The sequence below is a fragment of the Lissotriton vulgaris genome, unplaced genomic scaffold, assembly GCF_964263255.1.
Source record: "Lissotriton vulgaris unplaced genomic scaffold, aLisVul1.2 SCAFFOLD_314, whole genome shotgun sequence".
Taxonomy (NCBI): domain Eukaryota; kingdom Metazoa; phylum Chordata; class Amphibia; order Caudata; family Salamandridae; genus Lissotriton; species Lissotriton vulgaris.
In genome coordinates this window covers 1,236,151-1,257,204 of record NW_028252733.1, presented here as the reverse complement: position 1 = coordinate 1,257,204, position 21,054 = coordinate 1,236,151, and the positions used below count along the sequence as shown (strand labels likewise).

The window sequence follows — 21,054 nt, the reverse complement described above, 5'->3', positions numbered from 1 at the left end:
AAGTGGGAAGGGGGTGGGCAGAGCGGGAGGAGACGTCAAGGCTGAGAAGCAAAGGGGCAGAGGGAGCACGCCGATTCGGAGGGAGCAGTGCAAGGGACAGGGGCAAGAGTGAGCATGGGAATTGTCAGAGAGAGAAAAGAGTGATCTATGGGCGGGCTGCTAAAGGTGAATGAAGTGACTGAGTCCGGGCAGGAGGAGGAGTAAGGCCAAAAACCTCACGAGAGGCGTAACTTGAAGATAAAGGAGTTATCGGGAGAAGAGAATACCAGCGGGAGGAAAGGAGAGACAAGGTGGAGAATGAGGAGAGGGTCACGGCTCCGTGGGAGGGGGAGCAAAGGGAAACAAGAGAAGAGAAATGTAAACCAAAGTAGATGCATAAAAGGAGACACGGCCGGCAGCCGTGAAACAAAGCACGGCCGGCCGGCCGGCCGTGAATAATTAGGGGATGAGCGCACGCTGATAAGCTTGTGGAATGTGGGAGGGAGGCTGTGCTGCCTTTGATGTGGTAATGAGAGGCAGGCGGCTGGTGGCATTGTGCACGCACTTTTTAGGGCTTGCGCAATGACCTAAAAAGCGCACATGCACTTCATGGAATCGCCAGTGTTTAAACTCTGTTTAAGACATTATAGAGCTTTGCCAGCTATGCGCATGCGCATCAGCAGGCGAGCCCTAAAAAACCAGAATGAAACTGACGAACAGGGAGGAGGGAGATGCGAGCAGAGCATCAACGGACTGGGCGAGAAGGGAGGGTATAATGCGAGGAGCAGAGGAGCCAGAATGAAAGTGACAAAAGTGATTGTGTGCGGTGAGCAATGCGCTTAATGAGCATGAGGAATGCCCTATGGTGCCTCTGCCCGTGCACATGCACTGCACGCTGTAGCAGGCGGTGGCATTTTTTTAAGCCCTCTTTACTTAAGGTCTCGTAAGACCAACGCCAGCGCTGGGTCAGGCGAGACCTAAAAAGTCCGTAGCAAGTCTCCCCGAGGTGCAGTGAACCAGGCCTGCTAAGTCCCTAAACTGGTGTCAGTGGCAATGTGTTGGACTTTGTCCTTCTGGCAGGTTCACCCCTTAAGTTTTGGTTTGATTATATGTAACCTGGGGATGGTGATTCCCACTCTGAGTGCGTGTGGTGAGAGAGACCTGCCCTTCCATAGGAATGCATGGGGAATGTATGGGTCCCTGGTAGTTCCAGATGCGTAGGGTGTGCAGGGTCGAGTCTGGTATGTGTGAACTCGTGAGATTTAATGCTGCGCAACAGTATATGCGGTATGATTGTGTCTAGTGCAGAAGCGCCACTTTTAGAAGTTGGCATATTTGTGTAATGTGTGTCTGGCGTGTGATTGGCTGAGGCTGGCTGGTGAGCCTGGCTCCAAGAATTTGGGAGGGTCTGCCCCGGTGGTGAATGGAGTGTTTAGCATGCTGATGTGAGGGGAGGAGTGAGCCTGGGCCTGCTTGTGGATTGACTGTCTGGTTTGAGGGTCCTGAACGAGGCTGGGTTTTCCCCACACAATGCTGGCTCCACCCCCTGGGGTGCGTCTGATGTCCCTAGCCTGGCCTGTGAAAAGAATCCCCCATAACCAGTTCTAGCTGGTTTGCCCCCTTAGACCAAGGATGTTGTGTATAAAAAGGGTGCTGTGACACTGAAAATGTTCCCAACTTTAATCTACCAGGGGTGTGCTGCTGCTTGGGCTCAGGGGAAGGCTTGCCTCCCTGGGCCCTGCCCTGCTCCTGGACATTTGATGGACTTTCCTCCCTAGGAGCTGCTGTGCTCCACCTGAGGTCCTGGACTCCTTATGGACTTTGCTGTTTTTCTGCCTACCTAGCGCTTGGGAGCGCTTTTCTTTTGACCCCCAGCGCTTGGGAGCGCTGTTCCTCCTATCTAGCGCTTGGGAGCGCTTTATTCTTGTTACGAGCGCTGGGAGCACTTTATTCGTCCAGCCGGTGCCCACCCGGCATTTGCCCTGTACGTTTGGAGGTCACTGAGCCCCAGCGAGTGCCTACCTCGCTCATTCCCGTACTGTTCATATTTTCGAGGGAGCCTACCCCTCGTCATTTCCCCCGAGTTCACCGCCGCCGGCCCGGGACCCCTCGTGGTGACTTCCCCGGGCCGCGCTGGGATTGGCTGCCGGCCCGGGATTCCACCGTCGCGTCATTTCCCAGGCCGCGCCGTGATTGGCTGCCAGCCCTGGATTCTCCGATGACGCCTTCCCCGGGCCGTGCCGTGATTGGCTGCCAGCCAGAGGATGTGTAGCCCGGCCCCCGTCAACACAAAGAAGCAGGTAGCGGCGGGAGCCCACTCCGCGCTCCTGCGTTGTCAACAGATGCCTAACCCCCCCCACCCAGGGCTCCAGAGAGTGAGGGAGAGCCCCGGAGAGCGAGAGAAGGCCGGCGGAGTAAAGAAGAAGCCGGCGCACCGACCGGGTGAGTGCAGAAGAGGGGGAGGGGGCGTCGGGGCACATTGCCGGTGCCCGCCCCTCCCCTCCAGTAGATCGCTCGTTGTATGCAGAGGGCCGTGGGGCCCCAGTGATATCGAGCCCCCCGAGAGGGGCTCCGCCTACCTTTCCCTGCCAAGCAGGCGAGGCTCGATTCCCGCATCTTCATTTCCGAGCCCAGAGAGGCTCAAGTACCAGTCCCTGTTAAAGAGTCCCGAGAGGCTCATTACTCAGTTGTCTCTCGAGCCCGAGAGGCTCTACCTTTTGGCGCATCACTCCGAGCCTGCGAGGTTCCCACGATGGTCCTATCCCCTACAGCTGCCCAGCACTTCGTGGGCAGCTGCCACGTGTGAGTTGTTCCGGGCTACCAACAGCCATCTTGACATTGAGACTTTGGGGCGTCCTAGCTCCAGAAAGGCCTGTTGGCCTGTTGAAAGTTATTGGCTAATGTTAACTGCTTCTTAAGAATTATTCTGTGTGTCCTCCCTGCAGGTGCTTCAAATGCGTTACATGCCTTGCTAATTTTCCCCTCTTGAATCCCCGATGCCTCATGTATGTTCTGCTGGTTAGAATGAGTTCTAATGCTAGTTCTGTGAAGCTTCCAGTTGTTATATGTTCAAAATGCCATTCCATCAAGTGCATATTCCTAGCAGTGGTCCCTTGGCCCTGCCCTGTACATAGTCCCTTGTAAAGTGTGTGTTCCTATGTGTCCTTTTAAATACAAAGACTATTTTCATATATACCTTGTGTGGAGTTCCTTTTGTGGGGGGCCCTGGATGTTGTTGCTGATGGGTGCGTGCGCAAATACTTAACCTACATAGCCTCAGAGTTTAGCCTTGCTGTTCGCGCCACGTTACCTAGAGGGTGAGTAGGGGTTATCTTGGTGTGTGACCCCCTTGCCCTGACGTGGGAGTGGTGGTCTCTGACTTTGGCGCAAGCCCTAGCCGGCCGGGGATCCCATTTCCTACACAATTATTACATAGCCAGGTGTGAAATAACAGTAACCATGATTGTCGGGAGTGGAGTGGAGCTGCACTCAAACTTGCGGATTACCTCTACAACTCGCAGCACCCGCTTCGCGGGTGCCGCTTCGCCTGGACTTAGCGGGAGCAGCGCCTTAGCTGGGCAGCAGGAGTCTGGTGTTCTGTGGGGCTAACTGCAACATCCATCAGGGCTTGACGTACGCAAGCAGGGACTCAATCTCCCAGGAGTCCTTGCCAGATCGATAACACCTGGTCCCACGTTAGTGTCAGCCCTGCCCACAGGACAGCAAATGGATTTAGTCTCACTGCCCCCTCCCCTATCGGGACGCTACTTGATTGTCGGGAGTGGGGTGGAGCTGCCCTTGAACTAGCGGATTACCTCTACAACTCGCAGCAGCCGCTTCGCCTGGACTTAGTGGGAGCAGCGCCTTACCTGGGCGGCAGGAGTCTGGTGTTCTGTGGGGCTAACTGCAACATCCATCAGGGCTTGACCTACGCAAGCAGGGACTCAATCTCCCAGGAGTCCCTGCCAGATCGATAACACCTGGTCCCGCGTTAGTGTCAGCCCCGCCCACAGGACATCGAACGCTCTATATATTGGAATCAGGTTACCGCTGCGCGGGAGCGTCCCGGGAGAAGCCCGAGACAAGGGAGGGCCGTCTGTGGCCGGAGTAGGCCAGGCTGGGCCACCCCTCTAACCTTGCGCCCAACACAAGGACTACAACTTGTTGGTACTTGGTCTACTAGCATCGTTTTTCCTATTGTATTGTTTTGTTGTCATTGGGGCTTTGTTTCACCTAGGAAAGTCTATTGCCCATGCCAATGGCAACGCGTTCTGGGAAGGGTAAGAGGGTGGGGGGAGGCTGTGTAAGTGGAACTCTGGACCAATTCATTACACGTGCTTACTCTGGGCTTGAAAAGGAAATTGCCATCACAGAACGCCGCCTTTCACTTGAACCCCTCCACCATAAGCGTTCCTCCTTAGGGCCCTTTGCATTGGCGGTTTCCCCTGCAAACATTATTGATCATATTGATGGCGAAACTTCGGATACAGCTCAAGTTAATATAGGTGTTTTAAGAGCTAGCCTGGAGAGGCTTAATGGGGTACCTTCCCCTAGGCAATTGTCTCCTCTGCTTCTAGAGGAATCTGTTTCCCCCAAGGAACCCGCTCCGCCTAGCAACCCTAATCCTTCCAGGGGCTCCACAGGGTATTTTCAGTTAGCAGGTGCAGTGGGCTCCGGCTATCCTCCCCTCAAGAGGAAAAGAACTACGAGTAGCTTGAGGGGTGGCTACCATATACCATCTAAGAAGTTTACGTCCAAAATCTGTAAGGGAGGTGTGAAATCCTCAGGGTGGGGGAGGAGAGAGATATCCAAGCCATCTGGAGGAGGCGTCCAGTCCAGTAGCCGGACACGGCCTGAAGGGCAGGGATTGGTAGCCCAGAGCCACCTTCTTCTACCTTAGGATTTACACCTCTGTGCCCCTCCATTGCCCAGGTAGAGAAAATCATGAAATCGCTGAGTCTTCCGGTACTAGAAAGGGTGAAAGTCTTGACAGAGAGGTTGGATAGATTTGAGCAGGCCACACTAGAAAATTTTTCCTCCCTCAAATCATTAATTAAATTAAATGCCAAAAACACCCAGTCTGTGTGCGCACAGGAGAGAAATATACTGGCGGTCCCTGTACCCACCGAGGCAAGGGGGCTAGCAAATCCAGAAGTTGCCCCTGTGCCTATGACAGGGACAACAGATGTAGCATCTGACGTGCCATCTAATTGTGTACAGCGGGTTAGCTCATTTCCTAACCCATCTAACCCTACAGGGCAAAAAGGTGCCCATTCTAGGGCGCCTAAGCAGAAACAGAATCTTGATTTCTTTCCAAGTAAAAGAGGGAGATCCAGTCGCAATCAACCGACAGAGGCCCAACAGACTATCCCGGTTCCAAATGGTGTAACTAGATCTCCTTATGTCAACCTCCCGCCGGATTGTCGGCCTTATGTCGGTGTAATCACTGGTGTGCCACAGCTAAAGGGAGCCAAACATAAATCCTATCAGGAGCTCAAAAATAAAACTATGCACTGGCTAATGGAGAACAGACCCTTTCCGAGTCAATTGGATGGGCAGGTTCTCCATGTCAGAAGGGTCAGGTGGGTGGGCAATAGGGCCAAAGACTGGTCGGGGACTGTATCTTGGTAAACTTCAAGGATGCTAGGGTTGTGCGGTTTATCTGCAACCATCAGTATGGACACGGCAGTTCAGGAATTGGCACATTTGATTTAAGTTATTTTTATGTGCATCCTGCCGGCCCTTTGAATGCCTGCTATCAGCCCTGGGGAGGAAGGCATAATGGCTTTTTCCTTAACAATCACCAGTTCCAAATGGCTTTCCCTTCATCAGCAGGGCCTGATGCTTATGTGCTGGGTTGTGGCTAGTGACCAGGTGCTTGTACACCTGACATTACTACGCTATCAAGCTCAGTGGTCATGACTGAGTTTATCCAGCGGAGGAAGGGTAGTATTTCATCTAGTCCCACCCTCTCTACCGACAGCATCCCTACCTTTATTCCTAATACTGCTAGCTCGCGGACGGTGGTAGTCCCCGTTATTTCCCCCTCCCAGTTTAGACATAGGCCTTTCGAGAGCGATGGAACGTCATCAGTGACCGCCCAGATGTCCAGTATGCATGAGACCAACTTTCTCTTGGAGCCAACTGTGGCGGATCCAGCTTTTAGGATCCTCAGCTGGAACGTAGCGGGTATTTCCCGGAAATTAGAGCTACCTGACTGGAATACTCTAGTCGAAGCTTATTCGATTTGTATTTTCCAAGAGACCTGGAGTAGGGAGCCCTGCCACAAGGTTGGTTACACCACTTACCATGTACCAGCGGTTTCCTCATCCTCTGGGAAAGTCGCCCCTCGGGAGGTCTTCTTATTTGGGTTGACATTTCCCTGGGCTGCCAAGCGGTGCTGAGAGAGACTATATCCCCTGATATATTAAGAATCTCGGTCAGGGGGCCTCGGAGAGGGCGTACCCTAGAAATTTTTAACATTTATGCAAGAGGCACCAAAGGGGGTTCCCCGTCCCCCACAGTCTCGACCTTGGAGGACCTGATTAGGCAGTGTCCAGTCAGCACGTATGTCCTGGTCGCGGGGGACCTCAATTGTACTTTTGAGCCCAGTTAAAATGGTGTAAGGTCGCTTTTGACGAGGGGAAAGTCCAAGCAATAGGGGCTCTTTTGGTAGCAGCAAAGGCCAAGCTAGACTCTTTTCACCCGGATAATTGTGAAGTGTCCGTTCTCTTTTCCTAGACCACCAAGGCATTGGGCAATCTATTTCTGGTACCAAGTAGAGATCCTCCCCTTAGGGAATGCAAGAGACCCAAGTATAATCTCGGTTGGTATTCCCAAAAATGTAGGGAAAAAAAATCTGCACTTATAGCAGCAGTTAAAAGTAAGTCTCTGGTCAAGATTCAGCAGGCCAGGAAAGATTATAAACTGACTACTAGCGAAGCCAAGAAAGAATGGGAGGACCGGTACTGGTGTGATTTAAGGGAAGCAAGTGCGGGGAGGGACTCCAGAGGGTTTTGGAATTTAGTAAGGGCTAAGAATAGGCCAGACAATACCCTAATTACGTGCAACATCCAGGGCCAAAGTTGGTTCAACCACTTCTCGTCCCTATATACAATAAATGTGGATGAAAATCAGGGGTCGCTTTTATCTTTACCAAATCCATCTGACCCCACAGGGGAGCAATTAGGGTATCCCTTTACAACTAAGGAAGTGGAAAACGTGATAAAAACTCTGGTGCCCAATAAAGCTGCAGGTCCAGACGGGATCCCGGGTGATCTGCTACGCCTTAACCATATAGAGTGGGGGAGGTTAATCTCATCCTTACTTAATGCCATCACTAAAGGTGCGCCAGTCCCCCGACTCCTGGAAAGGGGCGGAGGTCATCCCAATTTTTAAAAAGGGGTGTAGGGATGACCCTGCTAATTACCGACCAATAAGTCTAATCGATTCCTCACAGAAGGTTGCTGGGAAAGTGGTTCTTGGGAGGTTGCTGGAGTGGATGGATGACAATAAAATCCTCTCCGATTACCAAGCTGGTTTTAGGAGTGGCACAGGGACTATTGAACAGGCCTTTAGACTAGTACTTATTTATTGGAAGGTGGTCCTACTGGGCAAAGGCAGTCTTTATCTTGCGTTTATAGACTTAAAGACTGCCTGTGACCTAGTGCCCCGGGAGCGTCTGTGGGTGATACTGTCTGAAACTGGGGTGCCCCAATATATTCTGTCCTTGTTGGTGAGGCTACACACTGGTAACTTCGCACAAGTGAGGTGGGATATGCACGGCCAGAAAAGAGATAGGATCTCAGTGAATAGGGGTGTTCGCCAGGGATGTGTGCTAGCTCCCACTCTGTTCTCTTTATGTGAACGGAGTGGTTGAACATCTATTGAAAAATCCTTCTGATGCACCGTCCCTGGCGGGCAAGCGAATACCAACGCTCCTTTTCGCTGATGACAACTTCCTCATTTCGAAGTCTCCCGTGGGACTACAGAATCTTTTGGATAGTTTTCAGTCCTTCTGTACGGGCAGAGGGCTTATAATTAACACCGATAAAACAAAATATTTGGTGCTGAACCCCCCCAACAAACTTGGACGTCCTCCGGCATTGAATTCTGCGCCTTTGGAGAGGGCTGCGGAATTCGATTATTTAGGTATCCGCTTAACTGACACTATGCTGTGGAGCTCCCATATTCAGAAGATGCTACTCGGTCAGAAAAGGGTAGTGGGGGCACTTCTTAAGGAGCAGCGCTCCTCTTCAACTAAACCGATCGCCCCGGTTGTTGATATTTGTAAGGCTAGAGGAGTTAGTGCTGCCCTCTACGGGGCTGAATTGTGGGGCTCCTGTAATATTGAGCTGTTAGCTAGATCGGAGAATACATTTTTGAAGGACCTGATGGCACTCCCACAGTGTACCCCGACCCTACCATTGCTATTAGATATGGGGTGCAGATCGATTAAAGCTCAGGCTCAAATCCGATTGTTATTATGGGCTCGGTTGTGGCGGGTGCCGCAGCTAGCTACCTATGCTGAAGGCCTACTGGAGGCAATGTCGATGCACGGCTGGTCTAAAATTAAGTGGCTGAGAGACGTTAAATTTCTCCTTGGTGATATGGACCTCGGGATGCTTGGGAATCTAGATCTCCCCCCCCTCAAAGCGGCCCTTAAGAAACTGTATTGGGGCTGGATATCCAGCAAAAATAGATCTGATCCGATGCAGGGTAGAACAACTGCTGAGTTCTTGAGGAGTAAGGATGTGGTAGCTTATGAACCCTACCTGGATATCATCACTAAGCCTAGCGATCGGGCCTTGTACTTCAAGTTTAGGGTGGGAACCCTCCCACTCAGGGAATTGACTGTGCGCTGGAAAGTTCCTTTACAGAGATCCCCCTTCTGCCCAATTTGTATGATCAAAGTAGAGTCGGTTGCCCACATGTTGTTTGAATGTCCGGCATACGTAGCGCCAAGAGATTATTGGCTAAAACCAATATGTAGAGAATTAGGTACTCTGCATTATATTGTGGCGCTACGTATCCTGAAGTCAGATACCCGGGCATTATTTATATGCGGTATGTCTAAATTTTTAGAATGGGCTTGGTCCATCAGAACTAAAAGGTTTTCTATATCCATTTAATGTGTGTTTTTATATGTAGAACCTTTTATGCAATATGGTCTGTGCTTTTCAAGCAAGCTTAATTTAATAGTAACTTGTTTGTTGTATATATTGTGGATTTTATGGTGATGTAAATTGCGTTTTAAGATTTTTTTATCGAAATAAAGCCTTTCAATCAGTAACCAACTTTACCCAGGTTTGGTGGTAAACTTTGGGTGCACCTCTTTCAAAAGAACTAGGTTCTGTTGTCAAACATCTCCCATACAAACAGTGATCATCCCTAGTGGTCTCAGATTGTGAAATCCACTGTAAGATGCAGGATGTGGTGGGGTGAGAGACAGGTTAATATGGATTAACATCGGAACAGAATAGCACAGCTTTTCAAAGCCAAACTCACAAATCTGGTATGGAAAGGAAACAGGTTCACCTTCTGGTATGATGGAGAATAGATCAGATATTAGGATGCGCTTGCTTCAGGCAGCAGCAAGTTGGCACGAAAACTCAGGGGAGTCATTAGATGAATAATTGATATTTGTTTCCTTAGGGGACACCAGCACGGAACGACTACGAAAGAGGGAATATATGACTATTTATGAGTGGGAACAGACTCACTGGACAACACCTAACGTTCAGTGAACATTAGTTTTTGTTTGTACTCAAGTGGGGGTATCTACTTATTACAAGACCTTGTTTTGGTCCTTTTCGTGCCTCTTTTCAGACCTAGAAGCATAAACTAGAGGATAGCTGCTTTATATGATGATAGATCCCATATTTCTGACTCTAATCCATCTATTGCCTATGACATAATTATGTGTCCTTTCATCATTTTCAGGCCTGAAGACTTATAGTAGATGGTGGATCCTGTAGTTCTGACTTTATATTACCTATTGGTAGGGTTTGTGTATGTACTTTGATAGAGCTATGTGTCTATTTCATCCTTTTCGGGCCTACAAGGCCGAGAATCAGAGAGACTCCATTTTGCTTTCTGCCTCTGCAGACTGAGATGCTTGTAGGTCAAAGTGTGATGTTTTAGTTATGAGGTGTTGTTCGCTCTTTGCAAACTAGAGAGAACCGGCCGGAGCTGAATCTTATCAAGAAATGTCCCTGGGCTCAAGTCTCTAGACGAAACAAGCAGTTGATCACTGTGAGGGCGTCTGGAGCAGGGAGCCTGGTACATGGATTTGGTGGGAGGAGGCTACTGGCTGGAACTTTCCACTAGGGGAGAGCATTCCATATTAGCGAAGTGCAGAGAGGCAGAGTGTTCAGATGGTTTTTGGAGCTGAAGAGAGCGGTCAGATGAATCTTGGAATGGTAGAGTTCAGATGGTTTTTGGAGCTGAAGAAAGCAGTCAGAAGCAGTTACTTGTCAGAAGGAGTTGTGATCAGAGGGAGCTGGTCAGGATGAGATGCAGTCTGGAGACGATGCAGTCAGAATAAGTTGCTTTGCAGTTGGAGTAAGATGCTTTGGTGACAGAATGAAGTTACATCATGAGAGATCAGTTGGAGCAGGCAGTTAACATCTGGAGTTTGGAGTGATACCTTTTGGAAGAGACTGAAGTTATATCGTGGATTAGTCTGTGGGAGCAGCTGGAGTGAGTTGGACATTGGAGCTGGAACAAATCAGACAAAGTGAAGAAGCTAGTGAAGCAGATGGTTATCAGAGCGACAGAAACTATATCATTAGACTGAAGTTGGAAGGTGAAGACAGTTCGTGGGAGAGAGGAATCCAGTGCATAGTGATCGGCGCAGATGTGTGTCCAAGAGTGCAGGGGAGAATCTGAGATGAGCCAAGGAACAGACGAGAGAGGGACCCAGATGACAGCTAGAACAAGACTTCATAGTAATCAGGTGATATCTGTCCTGTTATATTAGTGCCCATTATATATAGATATATATATATATATATATATATATATATATATACACACACACATTAATCCTTTCCTTTATTTCCTAGGCTATATTCCCTACTGTATTGTTGCACTGATTAATTCCATTTCTTTCAGCGGTGTGCAGTCCTGTTATAATTATTTCCCTTTTCAGCCATCTACAGTTCCCGTCAGCTATATGTGGATGTGTTAGTAATAAAGCTTTCCATTGTAATAAAGAGACCCCTCAGATCTATGTATTCCTTAGATGTGTCTATTCCCCTTTACTTTTCAGGCTATGTCTAGATTGCTAGTTACTGTGATGTTATAATTTGCTATTGTGTAATAAAGGGACCCCAGTTCTTAGTGAACAGCTGTGCAAGTGTTGTTTCTTGATGAGACTAACCTTTCTTCTAGTCAGATGCTGTTATGTGGACGGATGTGTTTCCCGTCCGGGTAAGTGGTAACTGAGCAAGGGGAGCGCCTAAATCAGAGAATAACCTTTGCATGTTGTGATTTGGCCATTCTTGTGTGAGAGGATTGAACTGTCTATCTATCACATAAAATATGATATTGTGACATTCCCAGTAGATATTAGAAATATAGAGAAACTTCCCAACAGAGAGAGAGAGAGTTAAAGGTATCAATAGGACAGTGACCGCCGTTGTGTAGTGGCGTTACTGAGAGCACCGGGGGGATATGGTGTGTATAGTCACCTGATTGTGGCGGCAGCGTGAGCACCGGGAGGATACGGTGTGTATGCCCGCAGGATTGCGGCTTGAGAGAGAGCACCGGGAGGATACGGTGTGTATACCCACAGGATTGTGGCTTGCGTGAGCACTGATTGAGGTCAGTGTGTAATGGTAAGTGATCAGAACTGCCCCCTTCACTATGAGGAGGAGGGTAGCATAGTCTGGGCCTGAGTTGCCGTGAGACTATAAGGTGAGATCATAGGATATGACATGGAATTCCTTAGTAATCAGTGAGTATTCCTAGTAATCCTATAGATTTAGTGGTGTTTTTGATGATATAAGCTTGTATATTGCTAATTCCCCATCCCCAGGTAGGTACCCAGGTACCGAGGTAAGTAGGTCCTGAGGAGGGAGGTGGTTATGTTTCGGCCGGGTTGGTGGTGTCTTGGTGAGCTGATTCTATCTGGTCTGAAAATCCGGTTGTTACAGGTCACAAAACTGAAAACATAATTAGTATGTAAATCAATATCAGTCCAAATTCCATCCGCTGGACCAGGGGGTCCCGCAGGGATCCTCGCTGAGCCCCACGTTATTCAATCTGTACGTGAGGCCGCTGGCTGAGGTCGTCAAGCAGTGGGGCCAAACCATGGTCTCATACGCTGACGACACTCAGCTGTCGGTCACGCTCAGCGGGGACTCCGACTTGGATGCCCCCTAGGTTCCAGAATGGGCTGAGGTCGCTTGCCAGCTGGATGAATTCCAACCATCTCCAGCTGAACGCAAAAAAACTGAGATAATGATTATCGGCAAGAAATCGGAACTGTGGGGTGACATATTGTGGCCACCGGAACTGGGGCCTACCCCGACTCCGGTAATTGAGACAAAAAATGTCGGAGTGTGGCTAGATTCCGCCCTTAGCTTTGTCTCCCATACCAGGAGAATTGCCGCCAGTTGTTTTGGCATTCTGCGAGGACTAAGACCAGCATTGAAATTTTTTGATGCTTCTACCAGGCAGCTGGTCCTGCAGGCGACGGTAATCTCTCGGCTCGATTACGCCAGCTCTCTCCTGGTAGGGGTGAATCAAGTCGAAATTGCACGTCTGCAGCGTGTTCAGAATGCGGCAGCCAGAGCTGTGGTGGGTCTGCCCAGGTTTTGCTCCGCTGCCAATACTCTACATTCCCTTCATTGGCTTCCAGTCAAGCAGAGGATTCAATTTAAAGTTCTTTGCTTGTCCTATAAAATTCTTAAGGGCCTCTCTGCCCCGATTCTCACGAATCTTCTGACGCCTTATGTTCCTGCCCGTTTGTTGAGATCTCTTGGTCAGGACCTAGCAGTGGTCCCTCGGTTTAAACTTAGCCGAGCTGGAGGCCGCTCATTTCGAGTACGGGCTGCTGCCCTGTGGAACTCCCTCCCTTTAAAGATACGTGCATCTGATAATCTCTTTCTGTTTCGTAGGGCCATCAAGACTTTTTTATTTCCCTGAGTCTGTTCCTTTTTAGCTCTTTATCTCCTTAGTTGTGTTGTGTTGACTACCTTGTCAAGCGCCGGGATGCTCCTTCGCTGGAGCAGCTGTGCGCTGAATAAATTAACATAACATAACATAACAATATCAAAATACATATATGAGGATGTTATCTTTTTTGCTGCGAACCAAAAAATAATAAAAACAACAGATGGAATACTGAACCAATTCAACCTTCACCCCCAGTCACAGATCTGGGTTAAATCCTTTTTAGGTCTCGCCTGAACCAATGCGCTTGCGCATTGCTCCGGCGAGATTATAGTAAGCGGAAAAGAAAAGTCTACCAAAACGGCTGCGGATCGCATACTGTTCATGTGATCTATGCGTGTGCACACCATCGCCAGCCACATAACTCACCACCATTTGTCTGTGCCTCGGCATCAGACTTCAAAGGCTGCCGCTCCCCGCATCAGACTTCAAAGGTATGCGCTCCCGCCCCCCCCCCCCCCCGCCACAGCAATGCCGAGAGCTTGTTTCTGGACGAAAGTGAAAGCCTATTATGCTTGTTTACAGTAGCCTTGCTCCTCAAATGCTGTTGCTGTGCTGCCATCTCTCTAGGGACACTCAGCTTGAAAACACTCGACTTGCTAGCTGCAATGCTACATCAGCTATGCTTTGCCTCTAGACACGTTGATCCCTCGCAAACTGTGCTGACTCTGCCCCTCCTGATTCTGAAACTGACCAATGCAGTCCCTTCTCTCTGTCTTATGATCTCTGCCCTGCTACCATTTACTTTGGACCCTCACCCTCACACCTCCTCACCCTCACACCTCCTCACCCTCACACCCCCTTGTCACCCTCACCCCACCTCACCCCCGTCACACCACCTCACCCACCACATCACTCGGGGACACCACCACATCACTCGGGGACACCACCACATCACTCGGGGACACCACCACATCACTCGGGGACATCACCACATCACTCGGGGACACCACCACATCACTCGGGAACATCACCACATCACTCGGGAACATCACCACTCAGGGACACCACCACATCACTCAGGGACACCACCACATCACTCAGGGACACCACCACATCACTCAGGGACACCACCACATCACTCGGGGACACCACCACATCACTCAGGGACACCACCACATCACTCAGGGACATCACCACATCACTCAGGGACATCACCACATCACTCGGGACACCACCACATCACCATTCAGAGACACCACCACATCACCATTCAGAGACACCACCACATCACTCTTAATACACCACCACATCACTCTTAATACACCACCACATCACTCTTAATACACCACCACATCACTCTTAATACACCACCACATCACTCTTAATACACCACCACATCACTCTTAATACACCACCACATCACTCTAATACACCACCACATCACTCTAATACACCACTTCATCACTCTAATACACCACTTCATCACTCTAATACACCACTTCATCACTCTAATACACCACTTCATCACTCAGCACCACAACAGCACTGTCCTTGCTTGCTACCAACAAGCATTGCCATAGCCAATAGGACTTGCATTAGAAAGTGTATGTTATTGGCTTTGTGAATAACAATGCTATTAATTTATATATTTTCAAAACCAACACATATTAAAAAAAATTGTCATTTACAATACCAATAGCTCACACTTTCCTAATGCGAGACCTATTGCATTGCAAATGCTTGTTTTTCATGCCATGCCATTCCAGCTTAGACACAGCCATTCGCTAATCAGTCTTGACCTTGTTCCTCAGAACAGTCCAGCCCAAACTGGCAGGCCAGGTCGTCTCTGGACCAGACACAAGCACCCTGGGACCGGTTTGGAGTTTCACCAATTATCAGCCAGGCTAGCCTGAATCTGGTGGTGTAGCAAGCAAGGTACCCGCGCGGGGCATACCCTTCCCACTTACAGAAACAAATACAAAAAGAACAGATGATGTATGGATTGCTGAACCAATCAAACATTCTCCCCAATCACATATTCATTTTTTGGTTGATTTAACCCAGATCAGAATTTTCAATAGCTCTAATTTATTAAAGCTTGAAGTTTTGGCCCAAAAAAATACAGGTTTAACCCCTTGCGTGCTGATGACAGAACGGTTCCGTCATCAGCATCGGTTGAGCTGTGCTGATGACGGAACCATTCCGTCATGACTCCGCCCGCGCAAGGCGGAGTCAGCACAGGCGGAAAATACGCCCCACACGCAAGGGGTTAACATAAAGCTGCATCTCAACTATAGTCAATGGAACAAATTGTGATTTTTGGGTGAGAGCCGGCGCAATAAGACTGCTTCTACACTTCTGTTGAAAATCACCAACAGGTGTGTGATTTGATAAGGCACTAAATGGCTACTTCCTGAGAAGTGTTCGGGTGCTCGAGGAAAATGAACCCCCAGCTCAAACAGCAGGCTCAGCGCATCCACCACCCTAGGTAGAGCTGTGAACTCCTTTGGTTAAAAAGCAGCAAGTGCATGAATCCATTAGATTGAAAAACAACCATCAAAGTCCATTGGTCAGCTTTTTGCTTGTTTTTACATGGTTTTTAAAAAAACGTAATTGCTGGAGGGGCTAATGGGTTCTTATCAGGGAAAATAAGTTATTGGCTATAAGCAGAAATATGCTTTTCGTCTCCAAAAGTATACCATTAGTCCATCGCACTTAAATTAACTACTTTGTGAGCAGATGTGCTCCTTCTAGAGCGGAACGCCCTCACTCCGATGTTAGCCAGTGGCTTAAGTGCACTGGCCTATTGCCCCATCCAGTAGTGAGCAGAATATGTAAATTACACAACTGACCAATGGATGATGAGGACTGGTTAAAAGCCACTAGAAGGAGATGAAAGAATATATATATATATATATATATATATATATATATATATATATATATATATATATATATAAGATGCAGAGACGGCTCTCTATCGGGTGCCCCATTTTTTGCCCTCACCCTTGGTAAACAGATAAATATTAACTCTACAGCACTACCACCCTTCTCTGCCTTAGATGACAGTCACTTCAAAGAGACTTACTATAGTTCTTTCACAATCTCATCATTTCAGATTGGAAGTATTTTCAATATGATATACAACAAATCCATAGTTGTTGCTTATCTTATGCGGCTAACAACCATTGGCAAAGCCAATAGTCCTGGCTTGTTGTAGGTATAATGTTGTTTTCTGTATTATATATCTATATGCAACAACAGAAACATCAAAATGCCAGGTGATCTGCACACTATGTTAAGTACAGGTTTTTAGCTTAGGGTGTTTTTGAGCCACGCCTCTAACTGCATCGGTCACGCCCCTTAAAGAGACCCCCCTTTTTCATGCCACTTAACGCCATACATATATATACATACACACGAAACCGTGACTCGTCCCTCCTAGTTTATTTTAATATAGGATACAAGTTTATTTTTAACGGCACCAGTGACAGGTCTAATTTGGACGAAGATCAATTCTCAAACGTCTTTCTGGAAAAGTTTGTGCGAGGGTGAACTCGGTAAACACGATGAGAGTGTACGACAGCAAACGGATTACAGCAAGTCCCATTAACGATATCTTCCTACATCCGCAAACGACAGTGAAGCACCACCCTGAGACAGCCAACACGTGCCCTGATTGAGCGAGGTGGAACGCCGCTTCCAACCTACACCTGGCACGGAGACGGTAGCAAAGAACATTGGGGCACGTGGCAGACCTTTCGCGCAGTCCTACTACGTACCTTTGATGACGGAACCACCATAATCTTCTTAAAGTTGTACAACGCCATGACTGCAGGCAGCTTCTCTCGGTCTGCTCCTGCAGCTGCACTCGGCAAGGCGTGGAAGAACCAATGTAGAACTTGCAGTAAGTCTACATGACGAAGGCAACGGAAAGAAAAGACGGACCAGTTGCTGCGTGTTCTGATGATAGGCGTCAAACTTGGCGGCCATGATAGAACAGTAACGTCCCACTTACCTTTAAGATCCTGAGGCTCTTACGAAAGCAGACTGACTCTAATTAGTTTCAATCAAAAGAAACAGTCAATAATGAAAATCCACAAATACTTAAGATAGCAATTCGTAGCACCTAAATTGAGATGTTAATTATCCCTAGGCTTTTTTCAAGCCTAACGCAAAATTAAATTACCCAAACAATGAACGGAATGAGGTCTACTTTTTTAGGTCTTGTTTGACATGGATGTTTAAAACAAGTTTTGGAAAAGCCAATAGTTGTAGCAATTCTTGTTTTATTGTGGTTTTTGCAAAGCTTCATTGTTTGGGAATACATTGCCTGGGACCCATTCAATTTTATCCAAAAAATAATTTGCTACAGGCAGGCAAAAAAAAAAACTTTGGCCCTAAACTCATAATTCCATAGTACTCTCTAGCACTGAATGGAACTATCTTGTGTGTGGATGTTGTAGAGTGCCACCCAGCCTCTCCCATACTTTGTTGCAACCTGCACCCTTAAGGCTGGACTCGATCCAAAGCTTATAATTAAATGAGCCAATGGTCACTCATGGGCATTGCTGAGACTATCACTTAGTGTGCGTGTCTAGCTGAAAGAAATACATAGTGATAGATTCCTTACCTTAGAATAACCCCCAGGCGTCAGCCTGGATCCGGAAAGTCAGCAGTACCCCTGCGCGTCAGAAGGTGGCGTTGTGCGGGTCCGCGTTTGTCGTTGGCGTAGTGGTCGCCGAGATGATGTTGCGGCAGCTACTTAGACGCCGTCATCATGCCCTGACGTCAGTTCTTTCTTTATCCGCACCAGCAAGCGCAGGTCCGGTTAGAGTAGTACCCCGATACATTTTTTGACTGTGTTTTTGAGCCTTTTTGTCTAGTTTTTTTCGGGTCGATCGACTCCTGGAGTCGTAGAGATGCCCGGTTTCAATTCTTGCGGGACTGTCATCGGATGATGTCGGTGACGGACCCGCACCACGTGTGTCTCTACTGCCTGCGGTGCGACAACGACTCCAAGTCGTGCACCGACTGCCAGGCCATGGCACCGAAGACTTTGCGGAAGCGGTCCTGAAAGTTGCTTGAGGTCCGGCAGTCGGCTCCACGTCGCTCAAGGTCCCGGTCCCGTGGAAGGTGAGGGAGCAGTCGCGGAGCCATCACCATTGTTCTTCTGGATCGAAGACTTCGCACTCGGCGTCAGGTAAGACGAAGCACAAGAAGCCGAAAAAGCGTCATCGCTCGACCACATCCACTTGCCCGTTGCGGCTGAAGGTACAGGTGGTGCCTCCCCTGCGGCTCCTGCGGAGCCTACATTGTCGCCATCGGCCTCCCTGCCCTTCCTGGGTCCGTCGGCGACCCTGGCCCAGCTGCAGGATTTTCTGTCAGCCATGGCCCACCTCTTTGGGCCATCGGTCCCCGGGAACCCAACTGGGGGCCCTTGCCCTTCATTGTTGGCGGCTCTGGCCCAGCATCGCTGTCGGCTACGGTGCTGCAGGACCCCCAAGGATCCGGGCCTGGATCCCAGTCGACACCGGTTGACCTTGTTACACCTCCACCGAAGTCGGCTCCACCAGCACCACCTCCGACGTCGCCCTCTGCACCGGAGAACGCAGCCCCCGGTTTAATCCCCAACATGGACACGGCGCCGAAACGGCATCACTCAACGCCGATTCCGACACGATTGGGCCTTTCTACCCCTATGTCTAGCCTCCTTATTTTCGGCCTGTACATCAGCCTGAAGAGGAAGGGGAGGACTGGGAGGGGTCTGAGGACCCTCTCACAGCTCAGTGTGAGTTTGACCCTGACTGGGCAGAGGAACTGGGGGATGCCAGCGGTCTTGACACCTCTCCTAACCTTGACATGCTCACTCCTCCTACCGTGGCTATGGAATAGTGTGCCAGTTATGCAGTGGTGTTGTGTAGGCCGGCGGAGGCCCTCAACCTCCAGCTCCCTATGTGGCCATCAGGACTAACCTCCTGACAGAAGTGCTTCAGCCGGCGGCTAGCTCTGCAGAGCCACTGCTGCCTTTCATAACATAACATAACATAACAGGTGTATTTGTAAAGCGCACGTTCACCCAGAGGTCTCTTGGCGCTGAAATAACAGATGTATATTGTTACCCAATCAATGGTACTCATTTTATCTACCTGAAATGGATGAAAGGCTGAGTGGACCGCCGGGATTTGAACCTGTGACCATGAGGTCGAACACAGGCTCCTGCAGTGGATGCATTAGTCCACTGAGCCACCAGACCCGACCTTTCAATGAGGCACTTTCTAATTTTCCTTTGGTAAGCTGATCCAGGCCCAACACATGAGCTCCAGTGGATAGGAACGTGGCCCGACTCCATCGCCAGGCCCCGGGCGACCCCATTTTCCTCTCCCAACACCCCACTCGTGAGAGCTTTGTTGTCTAAGCCTCAACGTCCCAGAGCAATTTCCTACCGCACCCCCGGACAGGGAATCCAAGAGACTGGAACAATTTTTTAAGAAGATTTTCTCTTCCGCCAGTTCAGGGCTGCGGTCGGTGAACACTGCATGCTTCTTGGGCCATTACTCCCACTCTGTGTAGGATACGGTGGCACAAGTGCTGCCTCAGTGTCCGGAGGAGGAGCGAACAGTGCTCTCAAAGGCTATTGCTCAGTGGACAGATGCAGCCAAGTTCACAACACAATGTGGCCTTGACACTGCCGACTCGCTGGGCAGAGCGAATTCCACGACAGTGGTGCTCCGCCGCCATGTCTGGCTGAGGACTACTGGCTTCTCGGGGGATGTCCAGAACACCCTGATGGACATGCCCTTTGATGGCATTCACCTTTTTGGCAACAGGGCAGATAGCGCGTTGGAGCTTTTTAAGGACTCACAGGCTACGGCCAAGTGCTTGGGCCTGTCGGCCACTCGCCCTCCTCCGCCTTCTGCTTTTTGCTCCTTTCATGGCAACAGAACAAGTCGAGTGACGAGGTGGCCGAAGGTAGCAGCAGAAGCAACTGCAACAAAACCATAACGTATTACTCTTGGGATAGGTTAACTGAGATCTAATTTATTACATCAGGCCCCGCTGAACCACGCGGATCCTGATGAGGTTAAAATAACCCGAAAAGAAGGTACATGAATTAAAAAACTACACGCATTCCACTCTAACACTAAATCACTTTGTTGAGTATAGCAGAGTTCACGGAAGACACACGAAGCACGCCTTCTTGTACTGGAGTAAATGATTTTAACACTAAAAAGACTGCATGACGAGCGTTACTCAAATGCATGCATGACATCTTAAGAAGGTACATGAAATACGCCTTTTTGATATGAATGGTTGGTGTACAAAAATCCGAGCACAAACGAGTGTATGAAACAAATGTTACCCCATAAGTATGGTGAATGCATGAGCACTACATACAGAAGGTACATCAAATACGCCTTCGAGACCCCAATACCACTTGACGAGTAAATGAGAGAGTGCCTAAGTAACGTTGTGTAAGGGATATAAGATATGCCTTCGAGAAATGAATGCTTTCTGTATACAGTATTAACACAACATCTGAAAGGTATATGAAATACGCCTTTCTTATTCCGCCTGTACAATTAGTACTGCTACTAGAGACTTGACAGTAATTGTAACACCAGTTTGCCAAAATTACATGAGAGAGTTGACCTTACCCAGGCCATAGGGAGTAAGAGCAATAGTATAGAGAAGACCACATACTACTCAAATGAGCATTGTATGTTACCGGTTTAATACCGTACATAATGTTGTGTGAATCCCGAACCCCGTCCCCTTGTTTTGTTTTTTATAAATATCTCTTTCTCACAGGTACCAAAGGACCTTTTTAGAACAACAACTCAAATGATGTTCTGTAATAGATACACTAAGTAATACTTAGGAGTAACTCTCACTTCTTTTCACTTCACCACCTGGTCCTGAAGAAAGCCCACCCGACCTCCTGGCGAATAA

General features: G+C 48.8%; 1 protein-coding gene across 1 annotated transcript in view; it reads right to left on the bottom strand.

Annotated features, from left to right (window-relative positions):
- GTPBP4 (GTP binding protein 4) overlaps positions 1-17,023 on the bottom strand; it is a 211,195-nt gene extending 194,172 nt beyond the window's left edge. The window contains exon 1 of the mRNA XM_086951152.1: positions 16,884-17,023. Coding sequence (XP_086807278.1) covers positions 16,884-16,931 — 48 coding nt within the window. The 5' untranslated portion in view covers positions 16,932-17,023. The remainder of the gene's footprint in view (positions 1-16,883) is intronic.
- Positions 17,024-21,054: the final 4,031 nt, after the last annotated feature.